Consider the following 26,314-nt stretch of genomic DNA (forward strand, 5'->3'; position numbering starts at 1 on the left):
TGTAAATGTGATGATTTGTCATTTTTATATATTTTTTAAATGGTCAAACAGTGAAATAGTTTTTCTTTTCTTGGTATATTTAAATTAATACTAAAGCACAACTATGTTGGGCCTTGCCTCGATCCAAGAGGAGAGGTGGGTAATTTTATTTATTTACTGCATTTATATACTGCTTTTCTCACCCCTGAGGAGACTCAAATGGCTTCCAACATAGTAGTGGCAAAATTCAATGCTGTACATACATGTGAAAACCAAAACATAATTTCTAGACAATAATAAATAAAATTATTATTATTTGTATTAAACTATGTAACAGAATTTGAAAAAAATATTGTTTCTGGTTTAAAAGTGTTATTTCCTGTTTAATTGTGTGGTACATATTTTGGAAGTAGTTGTTCTACTCTAGAAACTTTGTTTTTGTGGCTGCTATTTCTAACCTTTTAATGTGCCATTTTTAATATTTTGTGCAGACCACAAAAACAAACTGTTTGCAGTTTGATAAACTTCTTTCCATTTTTTTAATGATAGAATCAATGAGGAAATGACATATTTAACCTAGGAACAAAAATCATGTTACATAGTGTTATTACTTGTATTTTAAAAGACACTTAAAATCCAATTTTTAAAAGTTTTATATGTGTGTGTGTGCAGATACACATACGCACATACATAAATGCCAAATGAATTATATATTTTAATACAAAATGTATTAAATGTATTAAATGTATTTTTCAGGCTCACTGTTGTTGCTGAAGTTGGCCTTTGAGGAGCAGCATTAAATGTTCGGTTTCATTGAACTGCTGCCAGTTTGAGCTAGACTACTTCAACACACTAGAGAATGAATGCACTTTAAATCCGGTTTCTGCCTCCTGCAGAATTCTAGGGTTTGTAGTTTAGTGGGGTTGTTAAAGACTCCTCCCTTAACTTCAAACCCCTGAATTTTGCAGGATGCAGCAACTGGATTTAAAGTGCATCCATTCTCTAGTGTGATGAGGTCCTTAGTCTGTGGGCGGCGGCAGCTACTTCATAAGACACACAAAGCCTTAAAAAAACCATTGCTTTCAACAGGCCCTATCCTTTTGCAAACCCTCCATTTGTTTTGGTGAGGCTTGCAGATTGTTCCCTTTGCAAAAAAAGAAAAAGAAAAAGAAGGAAAAGCTTGAGAGCGTTTGACCCCAAAGTCTTGCTTTGTCAAAAGTATAGCACAGTCTCCTCGGAAATTTCACATGCCTTTTTTTCTAACTAATAGGAAACCGAATCTTCCTTCTCGGAGCCCGAGTTTTCCTTCTCCCAAGACAACCAGACTGGGTTCCAAAGCCATTCATTACAGAGCACAAGTGGAAGCTTAGTAGGGTGCAGGAAAAAGCGGCATAAATATATACAGCTTTGCAAACAGCCATTCTGCCCCCTGCTTCAATAGAGAGAAAAAACCAACTTGCTTGTCTGGGGAAAAATTTCAATCAGTGGTTCCCAAACCTTTTTGGTCATGGAACCCATCAGAAGACTGATTTTCCATAGAACCCTAACATTATCCCTGAAAGTTCATAGAAGGCACCCCAGAGACATTCAGACTGCAGGTGAAATCTTATCATTGGAAGGGAGCCCCAAGGGCCATCCAGTCCAACCTCCTTTGATCAGACAGGAAGACACAATCAAAACTTCCACCAGATGGCCGTCTGGCCTGTGAATTATTGAATCTTAAGAGTTGGAAGGGACCCCAAAAATCATCCTACTCAATCTGCCATATGGGAATACCCAACCCAAGCTCTCTCAGCAGATGGCCATCCAGCCTCTGCTTAAAAGCCACTATAAAAGACTGCACTGTGCAGAGATATATTCTGGATCATTTAATGAAAAATTATCTCAATTTCCTTTATATAACGTCAAATTTTTGAGTCAGTTGTATTCTTGATATCTTATGAATCATTTCCCAATATCAAGAAAGAAAGAAAACATTCTCAAAGAAACGTAAGAAAATGCCTCGTAAAATATTGAAATGTGTAGCCAGTAACTGTATACTGGATAGCAGAAGTTGCAGCACAAGATAGTTGTTATGGAGATTGTAAACAAATAGGTGGCCTTATGGTGGTTATAGTTATAATCCACCTTAAATCTGATTTTTTAGAAGACTTCTTCACAGAACCTGTGTGACGCCAGGGTTCCGCGGAACATGGTTTGGGAAGCGCTGATCAAACTCCCTACAGGCATCCTGACCAAATGACTGTTTCCAAGTTTTCCATAATGGTGGCACAGATGGCTGTTAGGGTTGGGACACCTGGTTTGTCTTCTTGGCACCAAAAACAAAGAAGGATTTAAAATTGGGAATTCACTGGGACTGAAACTGCTGGGGGATGATAAAAAAAAAAAAAGAATCCACTGTTACTGTCAAAAATTGCTTATATATTGAAGGGAAACTACTTTTAAAAGCCAGACCAAAAAAAAGCAAACAACAAAAAGAAGAGAGTTGTCTTTGTAGATTGTAATATTTTTTATATTAAAAAAACCATGTAAATAACGGAATTTTCAACAACGGTTTGGAGTCCGCTTTCAAGGCTCTTAATGTCTTGCTTGATGAAAAGGTCACCCAAAACCCCCCTTTTAAAGGAAAATTATCGCAGGAGAAATCAGGATGTCTTAAAGCTAACATGCACCGAAAATCTCAAAAAGGTAACCTAAATGTCTGATTTTAATAGCACATTTCTTTTACATTAAACTGTGACAGCAACTTGCATAAACTTATTTATTTATTTCTCTATTAATGAACCAGTTCTTCAAATGTTAAATTTTAAATGTAAAACGTTGGTTTTTCTTTAAACCAAAGAAAAACCCAAGATGGTTTTTAAAAAGAGATAACTTAAAATACATCCACCTGGTTCTGAATAAATTAGCAATAATGTTTTAATACTTGTGCCCTTTTTTGTCAATGTAAACATGAAAACTTGGGCAAAATAGTGACAAGAGCCAAAGCATTGAACTTTAAATATCAAAAACTGGACATAGCTAGTCCTCTGTGTTTGCCAACAAAATCTCAGTTATTCAAGTAAAACCTCAACCCTTTTTGGCCCAATATTGCTGGTCACTGTTTTTAAAAATTGCCTTAGCCCTTAGATATTATATTGCATGTTTTCTTTTAAATGGAATATTTAAATTGCATGCAAGAGTTTTGTGTACATTTCTTTCAATTTGTGTGTTCTTTTGCAGAGACTGACTCTATTTCTCTGTTTGCAGGAGGTGCTCTGCTGGTGGTGCGAACGTCTGTTTTGCTGAAGAATCACTTACTGGGTAAGTGATTCTACTCTTTCCATTCAATTGAAAGGAGTTAAAAGACCCCTAGTAACATTTTAAGTCTGCATTTAGGTAACCATCCATTTGGTCCTTGATTTAGAGCCGATTTTGGCAACTACTTCTTCTTCTTCTTTCTTACCCACCTCTCTTCATGGCTCACGGTGAGTTATAGCATAATTAAAACACATAAACATTGTAAAAATTATATAAATACACATCTATAGTTCTATCTATCTATATAATAAAAGAGAAAGTTTGTACGTGGCAGGCAGAAATGCCGCAGAAATGCGGCATTTTGATTGGCTGCCACTGTGATGCTATTTGCATATGGTCTCTGATTGGCCAGCTTCAGTAGGAGCCCCTGGTGGAGAAGAGGGTTCATGACAGAAACGGAGACATGAGAGAGGGAAATTTGCATATGGTCTCTGATTGGCCACTTTACGCCCTGGTGTGGTTTGGCCAGGGATAGACCATGGATCATGGGACTAGCAGTACCTTTGTAAAATTAAGAGGGATTTGGGAAAAAGTAAAAAAAGAGGGTGCAAAACCCACTGAAGAACTAAAGGTAGATAAATTGCTAAATGCAAGAGAAAAGACAAGTAAAGGAACAGTGGCAAAAATATATAATTTAATGGTAGAAGATAAAGAGTTTATGATTAGAGTAATAAGTAATAAATGGGATGGATTTAAATCATTACAGACAAGAGAAATAGAGGAAATAATTAGGAACATGAATAAAATAAAAATAGAAAAATATAATGAATTAGAAAAAAAGATGATATTAAGATGGTATAGAACTCCTGAACAACTGGATTATATGTTAAAAGGAAAGAATTCGAAGTGTTGGCATTGTAATAAAGAAAAAGGTACTTATTCACACATGTGGTGGGAGTGTTCTGAAATAAAAAAATTCTGGCAAATCATACAAGTAAAAATTCAGGAGATATTCCAGATAAGAATTCAAATTAATAATGATTTGCTACTTTGGGGAGTGTTAGATCATCCGAGTATAATAATTAATTGCCAGGAGTTATTTAAGGTAACAATAAGAGCAGCCCATGCAGTGATTGCCAGAGGATGGAAAGACAAATCGAAATGGACGTTAACTAATTGGAATGATTATATGTATGACCAAGTGCTGTTAGACATTACGGGAATTATGACCAAGCAAACACCAAGAATGGACAAAGAAAAGATCATTACAAATAGATGGAAGATCTACTTCAACTGGGTGAAAAATGGAGGAGCCAACGATCACATCAAAGAAAAAACACAAAGACTCTACCAGTGGCTGGATCTGCAAGATTGGCTAGAAATATACTGTGGTTGAAGAGGGAGGGAGGGTGGGAGGGAGGGGGGGAAGCTGGAGATAAGGTAATATACACCAGTGTAAATTAGTATAATATCTTTAATATTTGTTGAATTATTCAGGTTTTATATGTGTAACACTTGGAATTTGGCCTACTGATCTGTGTGTATAATATAATAAAATATCTTTTAAAAAAAAAAGACTGATCAAGACCAAACTTGGCACACAGAGTCCCCATGACCAACTCTACATCCTGGTGAACTTTCGAGGAGGACAGACCATGGATGATGGGACTTCAAGTACCTCCACTCCCCAAGACTGGTGCAAAACTCATTTACTGACCAATCAAGAGCAAACTTGGCACACAGAGCCCCCATGACCCACTCTACATCCTGCTGCAATTTTGGAGGAGGGTTCATCATGGATGATGTGACTTCCAGTAACTTCATCCCACATTCTGAGACCTCTGCAAACCTCATTCAATGACTGATCAAGACCAAACTTGGCACATAGACCTCTCATGACCCACTTTATGTCCTGGTGTCATTTAGAAAAAAATGGAGATGGATGATGGGACTTCCAATAACCTCACTCACTTTCTGAGACCCTCGCCAATGACTAATCAAGACCAAACTTGGCACACGGAGCCCCAATGACCCACTCTACATCCTGGTGCAGTTTGGAGGAGGACAGACCATGGATGATCGGACTCCAAGCACCTCCACTCACTTCCCAAGATTGCTGCAACTCTCATCTAATGACCGATCAAGACCAAACTTGGCACACACAGCCACCATGACCCACCCTACATCCTGGTGCGGTTTGGAAGAATATGTCAATGGATGATGGGACTTGCAGTCACTTCACTCACTTCCTGAGACCACTGACTGATCAAGACCAAATTTGGCACAGAGAGTCCCCATGACCTGGTGCACTTTCGAGGAGAACAGACCATGCATGATGGGAGTTCAAGTACCTCCACTCCCCACGACTGCTGCAACCCTCATCTAATATCTGATGAAGACCAAACTTGGCACACAGAGCCCCCATGACCCACTTTACATCCTGCTGCAGTTTTGGAGGAGTACGGACGATGGATGATGTGACTTCCAGTACCTTCACTCACATTCTGAGACCGCTGCAAACCTCATGCAATGACTGATCGAGACCAAACTTGGCACATAGACCTCTCATGACCCACTTTACATCCTGGTGTCATTTGGAAAAAATTGGAGATGAATGATGGGACTTGCAGTAACCTCACTCACATTCTGAGACCACTGAAACCCTCACCAATGACTAATTAAGACCAAACTTGGCACACGAAGCCCCCATGACCCACTCTATACCCTGGTGCAGTTTGGAGGACAGACCATGGATTATGGTACTTCAAGTACCTCAACTCCTTTCCCAAGATTGCTGCAACCCTCATCTAATAACCGATCAAGACCAAACTTGGCACACACAGCCCCCATGATCCACCCTACATCCCGGTGCTGTTTGAAAGATGGACGATGGATGATGGGACTTGCAGTACGTTCACTCACTTCCTGAAACCATAGCGACACTCATTCAAAAACCAAGAAAGACCAAACTTGGCACAGAGAGCCCCCATGGCCAACTCAACATTCTGGTGAGGTTTGGGGGAGTACAGACTATGGATGATGGGACTTCAAGTACCTCCACTCACTTCCCAAGACCTCTGCAACACTCATCTAATGACCGATCAAGACCAAACTTGGCACACAAAACCCCCATGACCAACTCCCCATCCTGGAGCAGTTTGGAGGGGGATGGACCACAGATAATGGGACACACAGTAACTTCACTAACTTCCTGAGACAATTGCGAATCATATAAATAACTGACAAAGACCAACCTTGATACACAATTCCTTTCTCAATTAACCCGGGCAGCGCCGGGTCCCCATGCTAGTATATAATAAAAGTTAGTTTGTATGAGGCGGAAGTGTGCCGGTGCGACCGGAGGGTTATGTGCCAGCTTTCTGATTGCCTGCCACTGTGGTGCTATTTGCATATTGTCTCTGATTGGCCAACCTGAGAGTTCCAAGATTCCGATTGGCTGCCGCTGTGGTGCTATTTTCATATCTCTGATTGGCCAGCTACAACAGGAGCCCCTGGTGGAGAAAAGTGTTCATGACAGAAATGGGACACGAGAGAAAGAAATTTGCATATGGTCTCTGATTGGCCAGCCTCAATTCCAAGATTTCGATATGACAAAGAGAGGAAAGGAAAAGGCCAGGGGCTCTGTCAGAAAATTACCAGTACAGACCAAACTTGGCACACAGAGCACACAAGACCCACTCTACATCCTACTACAGTTTGGAGGAGGATGAACCATGGATGATGGGACTTTCAGTACCATCACTCACATTCTGAGACCACTGTTAACCTCATCCAATGACTGGTCAGGACCAAACTTGGCACATAGACCTCTCATGACCCACTTTATGTCCTGGTGTGGTTTGGCTGGGGATGGACCATGGATTATGGGGCTTGCAGTACCTTTGCTCAATTCTTGAGACCACTGCAACCCTCATCCAATTGCCGATAAAGAACAAACTTGGCACACTGAGTCTCCATGACGCACTCTACATCCTGGTGCATTTTGGAGGAGGATGCACCATGGACAATGGAACCTGCAATATCTGCACTCCCTTCCTAAGACCATTACAACTGCCATCAATGATGGATCAGGACCACAATTTACACAGAGATCCCACATGACCCACTCTACATCCTGGTGGTTTCGGAAGAATTTGACAATGGATGATCGGACTTGCAGTCACTTCACTCTCTTACTGAGACCCTCGCCAATGCCTGATCAAGACCAAACTTGGCACACAGAGTCCCCATTACTCACTCTACATCCTGGTGCACTTTCGAGGAGGACAGACCATGGATGATGGCAAGTACCTCCACTCCCTTCCCAAGACTGCTGCAACCCTCAACTAATGTCTGATGAAGACCAAACTTGGCACACAGCCCCCATGACCCACTCTACATCTCGATGCTGTTTGGAGGAGGACGGACGATGGATGATGGGACTTCCAGTACCTTCACTCACTTCCTGAAACCACAGAGGCACTTATCCAAATACCAATAAATACCAAACTTGGCACAGAGGGCCCCCTTGGCCAACTCAACATTCTGGTGAGGTTTGGGGGAGAACAGACTATGGAGGATGGGACTTGAAATACCTAAACTCACTTTCTGAGACCACTGTGACACATCCAATGATTGATCAAGAACAAAAGTTGGCACACAGGGCCCCCACGACCCACTCTCCATTCTGGTGCAGTTTGGAGGAGGATGGACCACAGATGATGGGACTCGCAGTACCTTCGCTAATTTCCTAAGACCACTGCGAGCCATATAAATAACTGATATAGACCAACTTTGATACACAATTCCTTTCTCAAATAACCCGGCAAGCGCCGGGTCCCCAAGCTAGTATATAATAAAAGAGAGTTTTTGTATGTATGTATGTATGTATGCGGAGGGAGAAAGGGAGGACAGAAGTTATGTGGCAGCTTTCTGATTGACTCTCACTTTCACAGGCCACAGAAACTTGCACGAGCGACGGACCTGGACCAAACTTGGCACACATAACCCCCATGATGCACTTTACATCCTGGTTTGGAAGAGGAGAGATAACGGATGATGGGATTTTTAGTACTTTCAAACCCTTTGGTTCCCACAGACCACTGTGGCCCCCCAAAAAGACCGATAAAGACCAAAATTGGCACACAGAGCCACCATGACCCACTCTACTACCTGGTGCAATTTGGAGAAGGATGGATCACAGATGATGGGACTTGAAGTACCTCCACACACTTCCTGAGACCACTGCGACACTCTTCAATGACTGATGAAGATGAAATTTGGCATACAGAGCCCCCATAACCCACTCTACATTCTGGTCCAGTTTTGAGGAGGATGAACCACAGAAGATGGGACTTGCAGTACCATCACTAACATTCTGAGACCACTGTGACCCTCATCCAATAACTGATCAAGATGAAACCTGGCACACAGAGCACCCGTGACCCACTCAACATCCTACTGCAGTTTGGAGGAGGATGGACCATGGATGATGGGACTTGCAGTACCTTTCCTCAATTCCTGAGACCACTGCAACCCTCATCCAATTACCGATAAACACCAAACTTGGCACACTGAGTCTCCATGACACACTACATCCTGGTGCACTTTGGAGGAGGATGCACCATGGACGATGGGACTTGCAATACCTGCACTCTCTTCCTGAGGCCATTACAACTACCAACAATGATGGATCAAGATGATATTTCACACAGAGAGCCCGCATGACCCATTCTACATCCTGGTGCGCTCTGGAAGAATTTGACAATGGATGATGGGACTTCCAGACACTTCACTCACTTCCTGAGACCACTGAGATCCTCGCCAATGGCTGATCAAGACCAAACTTGGCACACAGAGCTCCCATGACACACTCTACATCAGGGGCCCTCAAACTTTTTAAACAGAGGGCCAGGTCACAGTCCCTCAAACTGTCGGAGGGCCGGATTATAATTTGGAAAAATCATGAATGAATTCCTATGCATTCCGAACAGATCTTATTTGTAGTGCAAAAAATACTTTAAAACAATACAATAATTAAAATGAAGAACAATCTTAACAAATATAAACTTATTAGTATTTTCAATGGGAAGTGTGGGCCTGTTTTTGGCTGATGAGATAGGATTGTAGTTGTTGCTGTGTGCTTTCAAGTTCTTTCAGACTTAGGTTGACCCTGAGCGAGGGCCGGGCAAATGACCTTGGAGGGCCATACCCGGCCCCCGGGCCTTAGTTTGAGGACCCCTGCTCTACATCCTGGTCACTTTCGACAAGGACAGACCAAGGTTGATGGGACTTCAAGTACCTCCACTCCCTTCCCAAGACTGCTGCAACCCTCATGTAATGGCCGATCAAGACTAAACTTGACACACAGAGCCCCCATGACCCACTCTACATCCCGGTGCTGTTTGGAGGAGGACGAAGAATGGATGATGGGACTTGCAGTACCTTCCCGCACTTCCTGAAACCACAGTGACACTCATCCAAATACCAATAAAGACCAACCTGGCACAGAGAGCCCCCATGACCAACTCAACATTCTGGTGAGGTTTGGGGAAGAACAGACTATGGATGATGGGACTTGCAGTACCTTAACTCACTTTCTGAGAGCACTGTGACCCTCATCCAATGACTAATCAAGACCAAACTTTACACACTGAGCCCCCATGACCCACTCTCCATCCTGGTGCTGTTTGGAAGAGGATGGACCACAGATGATGGGACTCGCAGTACCTTCACTAACTTCCTGAGATCACTGCGAGCCTTATAAATAAGAGATAAAGACCAATCTTGAAACACAATGCCTTTCTCAAATGACCCGGGCAGGGCCGGGTCCCCAAGCTAGTATTTATATAAAAATACATATTAAAACTGTATTTCAATAAAATACAGATTAAACAAAGTTTAAAATTCATGCTTAAAACTGGCTGATAGTATTTAGACAATAGTAAATGAGCAAGGCTTGAAACAAGTTGCAGTTGCAGCTGCTCCCCTGCTTTAATCCCTTCTTTTCTTTCCTTCCCTTCCCTCATACCTTTTCCACTTTTCTTCCCCTTCTTTCCTTACCTTATTTTTCTTTATTTCCCCCATCCTCTTTCTTTCATTTTTCCCTCTTCTTTCCTTCCTTTCCCTCCTCACAATTTATCCGTGCAACATAACCCACTTTATGGGTCTTTCTTTCTTTCCTTTCTACCTACCTACATTCCCTCATATACCTTCACCCTCTCTTTTCTTTTTTCTTCTACCCTTATTTTCCCTTATGCATCCCTTTCCTTCCTCCTTTCTTTTATTTATCTCTTTTCCCTCCCTCTCTTTTCTATTCTTTCATTCCCTTCCATCACGTCTTTTCCTCTTTCTCTTCCTCTGTCCTTTTTCTTTCTTCCCCTTTCTTCCATCCCTCCTTTCTCCATTCCTTTTTACCCTTTTTCTTTATTTCCTCCCCTCCCCTCGTGTCTTTTCCTCTTTCCTTTTTCTTCCTTCCTCCTTTTTCTTTCCCCTCCTTCCTTCTATACCTTCTCCATTCCTTTCTTACCCTTCTTTTTCTTTCTTTCCTTCCCTCCCCTGTCTTTTCTCCTTTCCTTTCCTTCCTCTTCTTTTTTTCTTTCCCCTCCTTCCTTCTATCCCTTCCTCCCTTCTCCATTCCTTTCTTACCCTTCTTTTTCTCTCTTTCCTTCCCTCCCCTGACTTTTCCCCTTTCCTTTCTCTTCCTTCTTCCTCCTATTTTTCTTTCTTTCCCCTCCTTCCTTCTATCCCTTCCTTCCTTCTCCATTCCTTTCTTACCCTTCTTTTTCTTTCTTTCCTTCCCTCCCCTATCTTTTCCCCTTTCCTTTCTCTTCCTTCCTCCTCCTCTTTTTCTTTCTTTCCCCTCCTTCCTTCCATCCCTCCCTCCCTTCTCCATTCCTTTCTTACCCTTCTTTTTCTTTCTTTCTTTCCTTCCCTTCCCGTCTCCCTTCTTCAGCTCTAAAAGGGCCTTCCTCATAATGTCTCCATGGCAACATGGCTGTCTTTGTGGCACTTTCTTTCCTTCCTCCATTTCCCTCAACACCTTCCCCCTCCTTTTTTTTTCTTTCCTTCCCTTCCTTTATCTGATACCTTTTTCTTTCCTTTCTCTTCTTTCTTTCTGTCATTTTCTTCCTCTTCTCCTTTCTTTCAATTTTTCTCCTTTCTTTGTTCCTTCCCCTCATACATGTCACCTTTCTTCCCATCACAAAGGGACACTTCACCTAGCAACAGCTTTTCTGGTACTAACAGGCAAACATATGCTTTGACTTTTATATATAGAGAAGATACTGCAGATTTTGAATAATCTCATATTCCTAAATCTAAAGTGAAAGTCTTGCTGATGTTGTGTAAATGCACATAAGGCAGGCCTTCCCTTCTGGTCTAGGAAGCTAAACATGGCTAGTGCTTGGAGGGGAGACCACCAAGGAATACTAAGTGCTGTGAGCTACCTGTCTTAAAAGGGTTAGGCAAACCGTCTCTTGAGTATTCCTTGTCTAAGAAAGCCCTGTGAAATTCTAAGTAGACCAGTGATTGGAAGGCACATGGGAGGCTGCTGTTTAAATGAGGCATGCAAAGGAGCTCCCTCTAGTGGCTGCAGAACAATCATTGGTCATTTCTGTTTTGTTTTCTTTATTCTCCTTTGGAGAGTTTGCTGGAGCTTTAAAATATGAAGATGGGAAACTAGAAGGATAGGGAAAGCTTGTAAAAGTCGCAGAGTTGTGCTTGGAAGAAGGTCATTGAGCCCAATTGCCAGCCATGCAGGAATACACAACTATTGTCCATTTGATATTTGTTCAAAGGCCTCCAAAAGGAAAATATGTTTGTTTGTTTGTTTGTTTTTGGAAGAGGAGGTCTTTTTTTCTGTGCTTTTCAGTTTGTTTGAAAATTGCCAGATTCTCTTCTGAGACAGTTTAAATTACTCCAAATTGGGTTGCTATGAATTTTCTGGGCTGTATGGCCATGTTCCAGAAGCATTCTCTCCTGATGTTTTGCCAATCTATGGCAGGCATCTTCAGAGGTTGTGAGGTCCCTTGGAGACTAGGCAAGTGGGGTTTATATATCTATGGAATGTCCAGGGTGGGAGAAAGAACTCTTGTCTGAGGCAAGTGTGAATGTTGCAATTGGCCACCTTGATTAGCATTGAATGGCCTTGCAGTTTCAAAGCCTGGCTGATTGCTACCTGGGTGATCCTTTGTTTGGTGGTGTTAGCTGGCCCCGATAGTTTCTTGTCTGGAATTCCCCTGCTTTTTGAGTGTTTGCCTGCCATAGATGAGGGCAAAACATCAGGAAAGAATGCTTCGGGAACATTCCACATATAAAAAAAAGTATGACGTTTATACCATAATAAATCACACTGCTTGCCACCAGTATAAAGGATCAAACGATATACTCTAATACAGTGGTTCTCAACCTTTCTAATGCTGTGACCCCTAAATTAAGTTCCTCATGTTGTGGTGACTCCCAACCATATTTTTGTTGCTACTTCATAACGGTAATTTTGCTACTGTTAAGAATTGTAATGTACTGTATATACTCTAGTATAAGCTGACCCGAATATAAGCCGAGGAACCTAATTTTATCATTAAAAACTTACTGACTCGAATATAAGCCAAGAGTGGGAAATGCAGCAGTTACTGGCAAATTTCAAAAATAAAATTACATTAATTGAGGCATCAGCAGTTTAAATGTTTTTGAATATTTACATAAAACTGTAATTTAAAACACTCTAACTCTGATTAAATCATTATTCTAACCTTCTTCAATGTATATGTGCTTACCAGTACATATCCTTCCAGTAATAATAAATAGAGTAAAAAAATAAATGTAATAATAACAATGAAATATTAAAATAATAAATGTAATAACAATAATAGTAAGGGTAGAATAATGAATGTAATAATAACAACAATAGATTAAAACAATACATGTTGTAATAATAATAATAATAATAATAATAATAATATAGAATAGTAAATGTAATAATAACAATAGAATAAAATAATGTAATAATAACAGAGTAAAATAATAAATGTAATAACAACAATCATAAATAGAGCATGGCAATCCCCACCTCCACCAGCCCAGTCTCCCCCTCTGGGAACCCTAAAGAGACACAAAGGGGCTCCAACTTTTCCTCAAAAGACAGGAGAGAAAAGAGGGGAACCAAGCTGTAATGGAATATGCTGCCTTGGAGCATGGTGGAGTCTCCTTTCTACTCTGGGCTTTTTTATGCAGAGCCATCTGTTGGGGGTGCTTTGATTGTGTGTCTCTAAGTGGCAGGAGGTGTAACTGGATGGCTCTTCCCTCTGCTCACCTTCAAGGCTGTTTTTCTCTGGAAAAGGGATGTTTGCAGAGAGAGGGAGAGAGAAAGGAGGAGCCAAGCCAGATCTCCGCTTTGCCTCCAAGGTTGCTTCTGCCCTTGGAAAGGCAGTGGTGTCAAATCTTCCTCCTCCTCCTCTTCCTCTCTCCCTCCTTCAGGACACACAGAATCTGAGCAGGGGCCAGCCTCCTGAAGGAACAGGAGCTGCCTTGGAGGGAGAGAGACTACATTACCCAGCAGGCATGTCCTGCTTCTCCCTCTCCCTTCTTCCACTTCAAATCAACCAACATTCTGCCAAGCGGAGAGGGACTGGGGTTTTTAGGGCTCCCACTGCGGCTGCCTTCCTGGTGTCCTTCCTCTTCAGAGCTAGCAGCAGAGCAGCTGCCTGGGGAAGATAGCAAAACGAGCAAGTCTGGGTGCAAAATCCCTTTTGCACCCCAGTCTTGCTCATATTGCAATCTTCCCCAGGCAGCTGCTCTGCTGCTGGCTCCGAAGAGGAAGGAGAGCAGGAAGGCAGGCAGGCAGCTCCACAGGAGTCCTGGGTCCCAAAAACCCCCAATCCCTCTCTCCTCGGCAGAATGTTGGCTGGAAGGCTGGAAAGATTGGAATGGAGAGAGAAAGAGGCTTGGAAAAGTGGGAAAGACTTGAGTGGGACAAGCAGCAAGATAGGAAAATGGGAAATACAGGCTGGAACTTGGGAAAGGCTGGGATGCAAAGGGAGCTGGAAAAGTGGGAGAGAGGGAATGAGGATAGTTAAGACTGGGGTAGGAAGTGGGAAACTAGACTGTGGTGGGAGAGGAAGGCAAGCACCCAGAAAGAGCTCTTGAGAGAGCCCAGCACAGGCACGTGGCACCCTCTCCCCACAGCAACCACGCGCCCCTTCCTCTCCTCCTCTTGGAGCTCGAGCTCTCTCGGCACTGTCTTCTTCTCCTTTCTCTCACCCAGCTGGCCCTTTTTTCAGCCCCACCCCTCCCAACCAGGATTCACTGGAGTATAAGCCTTCTCTGCTCAGCAGAGGCAACAGCCAAGCAGCGTACTTTCTCCCGCACTCGCCTTTGCCTCCAAGCTCCTCCTCCTGACTCCCTGCAGCCTTGTGGGAAGAGGAGGAGGAGCCAACCATTGGCTGGCAGCCATTTTGGAGAGGCAGAAGGGGCGGGGCCAACTGAGGAGCCTTCGCAACCCCCAGAAAATGGCTTGGCAACCCTGCTAGGGGTCCCGACTCCCAGGTTGAGAACCACTGCTCTAATATATCCCACAGCTGAACATCACTGTAAATGATTATATGTAATATTACACCACTGGACAATAGTATGGTAGCGAGTTGATGTTAGATGTGTGTAATGGTAGAATGAACACTGCTAATCTGTTAGTCTTCTTTTGTTTTAAAAGCTGCCACCAACCCAAGATGTATTAGGATTTTTAAAATGAGTTTCTGAGGTAAACCTTTCCCACTTCTGCCCACTCAGCTTTCCCTGGCTCCCAAAATGACTGTTTAGATAAGAGACTTTTCTGTGGTATCAGGAGGTTAAAGTCGCTTCTGGTTGCTTCTGGACCGAGAGAATCAGCCGTCTACGAAGACGTTGCCCAGGGGACGCCCGGATGTCTTGCAATCCTGTGAGGAGGCTTCTCTCATGTCCAGAACTTTGGTCCAAAAGCAAGGCGCTGACTGCTGGAGCTGATGAACAAGTGCATCCTGTCAGATTCCCAAAGTCTGGAGGAAAGCAAGAGTCATTGCCATCTTGAAGCCAGGCAAAGACCGTAATAACCCAAAAAGCTATAGACCCGTAAGAAGAGAGAGGCTATGAAAAACAATTGGGATTGGCTCATACAAGCTGTTAAGGCAAAGGACATAACCACCTTCTGGCGCATTACATCTAACATACGAAGCTGAGACTGAACTGCAGTTGACTCCCAAATCCTGCCAGCAAGCTGGGAAGTATATTTCCAACAGCTATACAGGGACACCTATTCAGACAACACGGGCACAAACTCTTGTTCTAATACATCAATGGAAAACCTCCCTACCTGGCCACCCATGACCACCGCAGAAATAGAGAGACTAGTAGCCCAACTAAAAGCGGGAAAGACACCGCCCGAGGTAATCAAGAATAATTTGGATTTCTTGTCCCCTAGCATCTTTATTTACCTGTATAGATAAATATGGCCAAATTCCTAAGGATTGGGGGTTGGCAATTATTGTACCAATATACGAAAGAAAAGGGAGGCAGGACGATCCAGCAAACTACAGGCCCATTAGGCTCCTTAATACCATTAGTAAAATATACACAAGGCATCTGTATTGGAAATTGTTGGACTGGATGGTGCAAAGACGTGCCAATGTCACCTAAATGGGACCACCAAAATTATGTAAGGACGTATGTTAATCCACCTAATTCCACCATAAACTGTAAGGAAGTTCCGAGACTGCTAGATTAAACTGCCACCATTATATATAGAGACGCTGGTATTAAAGTCTCTGTTTATCCCTATTTGCGTTGTGAGGTAACTTTGGTAGAGTGGAATGCACCAAACGTAAAAGCAATGGAGGAGGCAGGTTTAAAATACAAAGAGAACAAGTTTATTGTTAACAAAGCGTAATTGTTGCAATATTGAGATGTTGAACTTGGCACAAGCTTGATGGTTACAATATGGCTTGGTTGAGATACATTCAGGCTTCTGATGTTACAATCTTATAAACTCCTTCTTCAGTGAAGTGCTTTATTATTTCAGTGTTCCCTGTTGTGAATATTCACACTGTTTGTCCTATACCGGATCAAACCACTGATCCCCAGTCTTCCACTACTGGCGATCCTAAAACCCCCTCTGTTAGATTCTTTTTAACTCAAGCAATCTAACGAGGTTTCACCTTCAGCTCCCTTGCTGAAGAAATATTCACAAATACCAAGAACTAACTGAATCTATACTGCTTCACACCACAGAGCCCTAACTAACTCTGCTCCTCTTCTCAGGGTCTCTTCCTCCTGACTGAAAATTAACTGTCCCTTTCAAACCTTTTTCTCCTTAAGCTCCGCCCACCTCCTCTTCTGCCTTGTCACCATGGCAACCTATCTCTCACAGCCAGGCCATGGCAACCCATGTAAAACATAAATACAGTTTAAACACAGTATAATAAACACTTTATAATAAACATTTCTCTACACCTTCCCCCCCAGAAAAATTATTTTTGGACCATTCTCAATCCTAGAATGGCAAAAATAATTCCACATATTATTCAACAATAAATACATATACACCAATTCTGAAAGGGAAACATATTATGGTTAAGTACATTTCAATTACACATACATACAAACCTTTAACCTATGGAATCCTAGATAAGGCATCCGCAACTAAATTTCGTTTACCTGAAACATGTTTAATTTCAAATATAAAATCCTGTAAACACAAACTCCATCTTAACAATTTGTTATTCGAACCTTTCACATTATCTAACCATTTTCATTTGTTGACATACTACATTTATCAGAATGCCAATTTTTACTTAAAACTCCCACAACCTCTCTTCTCTGTGGTTGGGACAATTCTATGTTCATATCTACTCGATCTAAATTTTTGTATTGTTCACGATCACCCTCCCAAAAAGAAAAGGGACCGGATTCCTCTTCCGAAACAACAAAACATACATTCGCAGACCTTACAACATAAGGCTTTAACATGTTTACATGGACTCTTCTTTCTACATTGGAATGTTCATCAAAAATATCATAGTTTATCTGGCTGTGCTTTCTGATGATCTTCCAGGGTCCAGACCAATCCAATTGAAGTTTGTTGGTTTTGTTGGAAGATAAAAATAAAACTTCATCTCCGATGTTGAAGATCTTTGGTTTAGCAGTAGAGTCATAATAGTCTTTTTGTCTCTGCTGAGCCACAAGTAAATGTTCTTGAGCAATGTCTCTAGCTAGCTGCATTGTTGCTTGAAGATCCTTTAAATACTCCGACACTGGAACTGGATCTGTCGCCGGACTTTCTTCCCAATATTCTCTTATCAGGTCTAACGGACCACGAGCTTTCCTTCCATATAGCAATTCAAATGGACTGTAGCCAGTACTGTCATGAGGGACGGTCCTGTAGGCGAATAACAGTTGTTGCAATTTGACGTCCCAGTCGTATGGCTTCTCTTGACTGTAAGACTTTATCATTTTGACTAAAGTCTTGTTCATATTTTCAACTAGTCCATTTGTCTGTGGATGATAAGCTGTTGAAGTCAGGTGTCTAATTCCACATAACTCAAGCAATTTCGACAGAAGCCTGGAAGTAAACTGGGTTCCCAAATCCGAAACCAATTCTCTAGGATAACCAGTTCTTCCCCAAATGGATAACAGGGCATTTGCAATTGTTGTTGTCTCGATGTTAGTCAGAGCTACAGCCTCTGGATATCTTGTGGCGTAGTCAATCATGGTTAAAATGTATCGGTAACCACGTCTGCTTGGTTTACAAAGAGGACCCACTATGTCAATGCCTATTCTGTAAAATGGTTCTCCAATTATTGGCATAGGAATCATAGGAGCTTTAACTTTATCCCTTCCAGTACTCAATCTCTGGCAGATGTCACAAGATTGGCAAAACTCTTTGATCCTCTGGAACATGCCAGGCCAATAAAAGTTCTTAGTGATCCTCTTCGTGGTTTTCCTCACACCCAAATGTCCACCTTGAGGGTTTTCGTGTGCCACCCTCATCAGCTGTTCTCTAAAACTTTGAGGCACTACAATTTGACTACATGTCACTGATCCTTCTGTCGAGTTCACACTTCTGGTTTCTCTATATAAGACACCATTATTTAGCACAAACTCGGAGGGCTGTTCTTTTGCCGATACTGTGGGGTTTTGAGCTAAAGCGAATAGAGGTTTAAGAGAACCATCGGCTCCTTGTTCCTGCCGAATCTCTTCAACTCCTCCCGTCTTCTTAACAAGCTCAGCAACCGTAGCGCTGGATTCCGGACTCTCATCCCCATCTTGTTGTATGGCAAAACACAGGGCTTTTTGTTCAGGGCTTTCGTTGTTACATTCTTTCTCCTCACACGCCATCCTCCAGCTCTCAATCTTCTTAGCCAAATCATTTCCAATTAAACATTTGTATGGTATGTCAGGACTGACTGCAAAATCCCACATACCCTTCCATCCTTCATATTCTATTGGCAAAGTCACCACTGCTGTTGGTATCGCAGGTCCTAAACCTTTTAATCTTATTTCAGAGGTTGGCTGCTGAAATTTCTGAGGTATTATTTCGGGGTGCACTATACACACTTCGGAACCTGTATCTCTAAGTCCTTTCCTGTCTTTGTTGTCAATACAAATGGTTTCTAAGTAATCCTTAGATGGGCTGCCTGACAAGATGAACAAACATTGTTTCTCTTGAGGCTCTGAGCCTGAACTCTCCTTTGAAACAGTATCTGGTTCTGCCTTTGGTGTTTCTTTCATTTTATTCACAAAGAGGGTTGTTTTCTCTTTCCTTAACAGGGGACATTGATATTTTATATGGTCCAATTTTCCACATTGAAAGCACCGTCTTTTTACCTCAGGAGCAGTTTGTCTTGTTACACTCTGCCTCCTATAGATGGTGTTCTCTAAGTCAGAACCCTTTTCTGGCTGTGGGCGCGTTTGTTGTGGATAAAATGGCTGCCTGTTTGTTCTTTTGTCATTTGGCAGATCTTCCCTTTTGAATCCTTCTTTTAAGGTTGTTATTTGATCTGCCATACCCGCTGCCTCTACAATAGTGGATGGCTTGCGATCTTGAATCACCCAGCGAATATCATAAGGCACTAATTGAAAAAACTGTTCCAGCTTTAAGAGTTCTCTCAGCTGTTGGAAATCTTCTACCTCAGACGTCCTTATCCAACTATCGAACAGTTGAGATAATTTTGAGGCCACCTGAGCAAAACTTTGAGTTTTATCTTTCTTTAATGTCCTGAACTTAAATCTGTAATATTCAGGAGTCAATCTAAACTCTTGTTGAATCTGTTTCTTAAACAGATCATAGTCTCCATAAGACTCCTCAGGCATCTGTCCATAAATCTGCAAAAGTTTCCCACTTATCTGAGGCCTAAGGTATGTCATCCATTTTTCCCTAGCCACCCCAAAATCTCGACAACATCTCTCAAAAGATATTAGAAATTTCTCTGGGTCATCGTCCTTGGTAAATTTTGGGAATTTCTTCGTCAAATCTGGGGTATCCACTCCAGATCTCCCTTCCTGGACATCACTGGATGTTTGAGACAAAGCCAATCTTTGCTTTTCTAGCTCAAACTCCATTCTCTTCAATTCTATCTCCTGTTCTCTCTTTCTGTCTTTCTTCAAACTCTCTCTCTCTTTGTTTTTCTTCAAATTCTCTTTGTTTTGCCTCCATCTCCAATCGTTTCATCTCTAACTTGTACTTAAAAGCCATTTCTGACATAGGCACTGGCTCTGTCTCTGCCTCAGAGCCCGAACTTTCTTCTTGGTCTCCCTCTCTTTCCTCAGCCAGCTTTCTCTGCCGCCTGGTAGCCATGTTGTTGAAATATGGCTTTTACCTCACAACTTATTTTTAAAGTAACTTTTACCTCACAACTTATTTCTAAATCAAACTTAAGGCACTCGATCAGTTGTTACACGAATCCCGTTGTCTGCCACCAAAAATGTAAAGACGTGCCAATGTCACCTAAATGGGACCACCAAAATTATGTAAGGACGTATGTTAATCCACCTAATTCCACCATAAACTGTAAGGAAGTTCCGAGACTGCTAGATTAAACTGCCACCATTATATATAGAGACGCTGGTATTAAAGTCTCTGTTTATCCCTATTTGCGTTGTGAGGTAACTTTGGTAGAGTGGAATGCACCAAACGTAAAAGCAATGAGAATACAAAGAGAACAAGTTTATTGTTAACAAAGCGTAATTGTTGCAATATTGAGATGTTGAACTTGGCACAAGCTTGATGGTTACAATATGGCTTGGTTGAGATACATTCAGGCTTCTGATGTTACAATCTTATAAACTCCTTCTTCAGTGAAGTGCTTTATTATTTCAGTGTTCCCTGTTGTGAATATTCACACTGTTTGTCCTATACCGGATCAAACCACTGATCCCCAGTCTTCCACTACTGGCGATCCTAAAACCCCCTCTGTTAGATGCTTTTTAACTCAAGCAATCTAACGAGGTTTCACCTTCAGCTCCCTTGCTGAAGAAATATTCACAAATACCAAGAACTAACTGAATCTATACTGCTTCACACCACAGAGCCCTAACTAACTCTGCTCCTCTTCTCAGGGTCTCTTCCTCCTGACTGAAAATTAACTGTCCCTTTCAAACCTTTTTCTCCTTAAGCTCCGCCCACCTCCTCTTCTGCCTTGTCACCATGGCAACCTATCTCTCACAGCTAGGCGATGGCAACCCATGTAAAACATAAATACAGTTTAAACACAGTATAATAAACACTTTATAATAAACATTTCTCTACAGATGGAACAAGAAAACATACTTGCGGAGGAGCAAGCCGATTTCAGGGAAGGTCGGTCCACCATTGACCAGTGCATAGTTTTACAGCATCTTATAGAAAAATATACCTCCCATAGAACATCTTCCCTCTATGCTGCATTCATAGACTTTAGAGCAGCTTTTGACTCTATCTCTCGTACCAAATTATGGGAAAAACTTGGGTCCGCTTCAATAGATAGATGACTATTGCAATTAATTTGCATATTACATGAAGGGACCATATTGAAAATAAGATGCAGCCCTCAAGGTCATCTCACTAGGGCTGTTGAAACTAAGAAAGGTGTCAAGCAGGGATGTACTCTGGCTCCACTACTATTTAACTTTTATATCAACTCCATGGTGGAGCACCTTTACAACTTGGACTATGACCCTCCAAAACTGGCAGGAAGACACATATCTACCCTGCTTTATCCAGACGATGCAGTGATACTATCCAGAACTCAAGTAGGCCTGAAAAGAGCCTTGAGAGCCCTAACAAAATATTGTAATGAAGAACAACTTCATCTTAATTTTTAAAAAACCAAAATTATGGTGTTTGCGAAACGGCCCAAGCATCATACCTGGAGACTAAACAGACACAATATTGAACAGGTCTCAAGCTTTAAATACCTAGGAGTATTCTATCACTGCACTGGAAACAAGGAAGTACATGTGGATTACGAAGCAGAGGCAACGCAAAAGAGCTCATATGCTATCCTAAAGTTTCTCAAAACGGGAGGAGGCCACTACATACCAGCAGCACTTAAGCTCTTTGAGGCAAAATCCATAGCACAAATGATGTATGGAGCCCAACTCGGTCCCTTCTCAAACTATGCCCCTCTGGAGCAAGTACAATCAAAATTTCTAAGATTGGCGATGCAGGTCCCCAGATGTGTTTCAAACGCCACCCTGCGATTAGAGACAGGCCTCGTGAGAGTGGAGGCGAGAGTGTGGACAGCCACCCTCAATTACTGGCTGCATCTGTCTCTCTCAACAGGTGGCCTTGCTCCGTTAACTCTGAGAGATGAATTTCAGTCTACATGGAATAAGGCAGTGGCAATCAAAATCGCAACTCTAGGCTTCTCTCAAGGACAACTGTTAGGTATGGGATGGGACCAAGCCAAGGCTCTTATTAGACAACGGATCCTGGATATAGAGCGACAACCAGACTTAGCCTGCTCTCCAGCATTCACCATTAGCGAAGATAACAGATATCTCATCGCTCCCAGGGCTTACTTAGCAAACCTGGAGGTGCCTAAACACCGAAGAGCTTTCACATTGGCAAGATTCCATGCCCTTCCATCAGCAGTACTGGAGAGGAGATACCGGAAGACCCCTGCCCAGGGTTAGGGTTAGGGTTAGGGACTTTGCCCATGTGAGTCTGGCTACATTGAAACAACTGAACATGTGCTCCTCCAATGTGTATTCTATAGAGACATTAGAGCTAATTTCATCACTCCATGGCTTTTAAAGCATCCAGGCCGCACTGAAAGATATTACACCTCCCTGTTGCTCTCGGACTCTTGCTCTGCGACAACCTATAGTGTTGCCAAGTTCTGTGGAGCAGCAATTAACATTAGATGGCTGATGACTGACTCCACCAGGCAACTTCCTGCCGGGAATATAGTTAGAATGATTTGTAATAACTGAAATGCTATAAATGCTCCCCTCTCATCCCTTTTTAGAGCTTCCCAGTTGTCTGATATTTGTTATTAGCCGCCCCCCTGTTTTAGATTCATACATGCACTTTAAACTTTAGTCTGCTTTAAACTTTAGTCTGCTTTTTAATCTGTCTCTTTTATAACATGTTCTTAATCTGCTTTTTATTTGACCTACTTAGGAACTGCGATTCCCTTCCTTGGGCACCTGTGCCCCATTTTATACTGTGCTGGTCAAAGACCGTAATAAATCATTGATTGATTGAAGCTGGCTTCAGGAAAGGCAAAAGCTGCACATCGCAAGTGCTGAACCTGACTCAGCACATAGAAGATGGCTTTGAAAGGCAGCAGATCACAGGAGCTGTCTTCATAGACCTGTCAGCGGCTTATGATATCTTAAACCACTGCCTCCTCCTGAGAAAGATGTATAATATCACAAAGGACAACCACCTCACCCGCCTCATAGGAAACCTGCTACAAAACAGGAGCTTTTTTGGTAAGTTCCAGGGCCAGAGAAGCAGATGGCAGAAACAGAAGAACGGCCTGCCTCAGGGAAGCGTGCTTGCCCCATCCATATTCAACACCTACACAAATGACATCCACTGCCAGAAGGGACAGAGAGTTTCATTTATGCTGATGATCATGCCATTACTGCTCAAGCAGGTAGCTTTGAGATAGTTGAAGAGAAGCTCTTCGAAGCTCTAGGTGCTCTTACTGCCTACTACAGGAAAAACCAGCTGATCCCTCATCCATCTGAAACACAGACATGTGCTTTTCATCTCAAGAACAGACAAGCATCCCGAGCTCTGAGGATCACCTGAGAAGGAATCCCACTGGAGCATTGCAGCATATCCAGATACCTGGGAGTCACTCTGGACCGTGCTCTGACCTATAAGAAGCACTGCCTGAATAACAAGCAAAAAGTGGATGCTAGAAACAATATTATACGAAAGCTTACTAGCACAACCTGGGGATCACAACCAGACACAGTGAAGACATCTGCCCTTGCGCTATGCTACTCTGCTGCTGAGTATGCATGCTCAGTGTGGAACACATCTCACCACACTAAAACAGTGGATGTGGCTCTTAATGAGACATGCCACATTATCACGGGGTGTCTGCGCCCTACACCACTGGAGAAATTACACCTCTTAGCCGGTCTTGCACCACCTGACATCCGCCGGGAAGTAGCAGCCGATAGTGAAAGGACCAAGGCAGAGACATCTCCAGCTCATCCCTTGTTTGGGTATCAGCCAGCACGTCAACGACTTAAATCAAGAAATAGTTTTCTAAGATCTACAGAGACACTCGCTGGAACACCTCAGCAAGCAAGAGTCCAAAAGTGGCAGGCTCAAACCCAGAGCCTCAATCAGTGGCTGATACCCAATGAGAGACTCCCCCCAGGACACACAGAAAACTGGACGACTTGGAAGACACTGAACAGACTGCTCTCTGGCACCACGAGATGCAGAGCCAAACTTCAGAAATGGGGCTACAAAATGGAATCCACTACATGCAAGTGTGGAGAAGAGCAAACTACAGACCACCTGCTGCAATGCAACCTTAGCCCTGCCACATGCTCAATGGAGGACCTTCTTGCAGCAACACCAGAAGCACTCCAAGTGGCCAGATACTGGTCAAAGGACATTTAATCAACTACCAAGCTTGCAAACTCTGTGTCTTTTGTATGTTTGTTTGTTTGTTCTGTCAAAAATGTAATACAACTGTTCGGTTACCTGGCACGATAAATAAATATGAGATTGACATGACTGGAATTATTACAAAGGATTGCTGATAGATTGAGGAATGATAGAGACCTTTAATTGTTACAAAAGTTAAATAGAAAAAGATTTATTAATAAAATCAGACAACTAACTTCTTCAGAGAGGCGAAAAATGCTTTAATTGTTACAAAAGTAGTATAGCTTGATGGTTGCTTGAAATAAGTTCCTTCACTTAGTTACATACAGAGCTAATTAAACAGATCTAGGTGCTGGTTACAAAAATCCCTCACTCTTCAGACCAAACTACTGACCACCTGCTGCAATGCAACCTTAGCCCTGCCACATGCACAATGGAGGACCTTCTTGCGGCAACACCAGAAGCACTCCAAGTGGCCAGATACTGGTCAAAGAACATTTAATCAACTACCAAGCTTGCAAACCCTGTGTCTTTTGTATGTTTGTTTGTTCTGTCGAAAATGTAATACAACTGTTCGGTTACCTGGCACGATAAATAAATATGAGGTTGACATGACTGGAATTATTACAAAGGATTGCTGATAGATTGAGGAACAATAGAGACCTTTTTGAAAGTTAAATAGAAAAAGATTTATTAATAAAAACAGACAACTAACTTCTTCAGAGAGGCACAAAACGCTTTAATTGTTACAAAAGTAGTATATAGCTTGATGGTTGCTTAAAATAAGTTCCTTCACTTAGTTACATACAGAGCTAATTAAACATCTAGCTGCTGGTTACAAAAATTCCTCACTCTACTTCTGAGAAATAGGAATTAGTTTCTGACTAACCTATCCTAGGTGGTTCCCTGAGTTATTAGCTAATTCTCCCCAGAGTTCTTATGGCTAAATAACTCAGTCTAGAGAGCTAGTCCTTTGTGCTATCTCTCACAAGAAATCAGGTTGCTGTTTGACCTTTCCTGTCAGCTAATCAGCCCTCCCTGACACAGAAGCTCTCTCACTGAAAACCTAGTTTAAAAAAAAAAACACTTTCCTCACCAGCTCCCAGTTCTCATCTCATCAGAAGCTGGAAATGTTTTTCCCTCCTAAGACTTGGCTCCTCCCATCTGCTCTAGCCAATCCCAGGAGATATCAAACTCCTCCCATCTTCTATCTATCCACACTCAAGATGGCTGCTTCCCCTGGCATACACTCTTAAAATGGATGTTTGCCATACAGTTATCCAGGCTTCTTTTCCGGCCTACTAGGTAAGATTCACTACACTATAGAACCCTTAAAACTCACAGCAACCCAGTGATTCTGACCATGAAAGTCTTTGACAACACATTACTCCAAAATAATAGAACTTAACCTTTTCTCCACTTGAAACTACAAGTGCATTCCTAAATAGGAAGGAGAATCTACATTGTATTCTTTGCAGGGCTGAGGAGACCAGCTGAATCTCAGAATTTAAACTGAAAAGCAAGTTGATTCTTCCGCTGTCGCTCTTCCACTTTGCCTTTCAACGATGCACCAAAAGCATGATCCATTAACAATTGTTCAAGAAATTTGTTAATCTAGGTGTTAATCCATAATTGCTGGTTAGATTACATTCATCTAATTTTCTCGTCTTTTTCTTTCGACAAGAGGCAATCTCAAAACCAAGAAGATGGCTAAGGGAGGGGAATGGTGCACTACAGGCAATTTCTAAATCACTGGCCAATTTATTTTTACTAGGAGCTCAGAGGTTTATTTTTATAACTAGAGTATATAACAGATGTTCAGAGAGGCCATTGCCCCCTTGCTTTCAACCTTCTTCCTATTTCCCTCCCCTCATATCTTTTCCCCTTTTTCTTCCTTCCTTTCCTTTTTCTTTCTATGCTCTCATTCCCTTTTCTTTTTCTTCCTCTCCCTTTTTTTCTTTTTTTTCTTTCCTCCTTCCTTCCCTCTCATTCACAGGTCACTTTCTT

General features: G+C 42.1%; 1 protein-coding gene across 1 annotated transcript in view; it reads left to right on the forward strand.

Annotated features, from left to right (window-relative positions):
• Window positions 1–3,208: 3,208 nt before the first annotated feature.
• LOC137095581 (transmembrane protein 39B-like) overlaps window positions 3,209–26,314 on the forward strand; it is a gene marked incomplete at its 5' end in the record, with an annotated part of 42,183 nt that continues 19,077 nt past the window's right edge. Inside the window, one exon of the mRNA XM_067462361.1 lies at window positions 3,209–3,282. Within this exon, the coding sequence (XP_067318462.1) occupies window positions 3,209–3,282 (74 nt within the window). The remainder of the gene's footprint in view (window positions 3,283–26,314) is intronic.

Source organism: Anolis sagrei, chromosome Y (genome assembly GCF_037176765.1).
Source record: "Anolis sagrei isolate rAnoSag1 chromosome Y, rAnoSag1.mat, whole genome shotgun sequence".
Lineage (NCBI taxonomy): Eukaryota > Metazoa > Chordata > Lepidosauria > Squamata > Dactyloidae > Anolis > Anolis sagrei.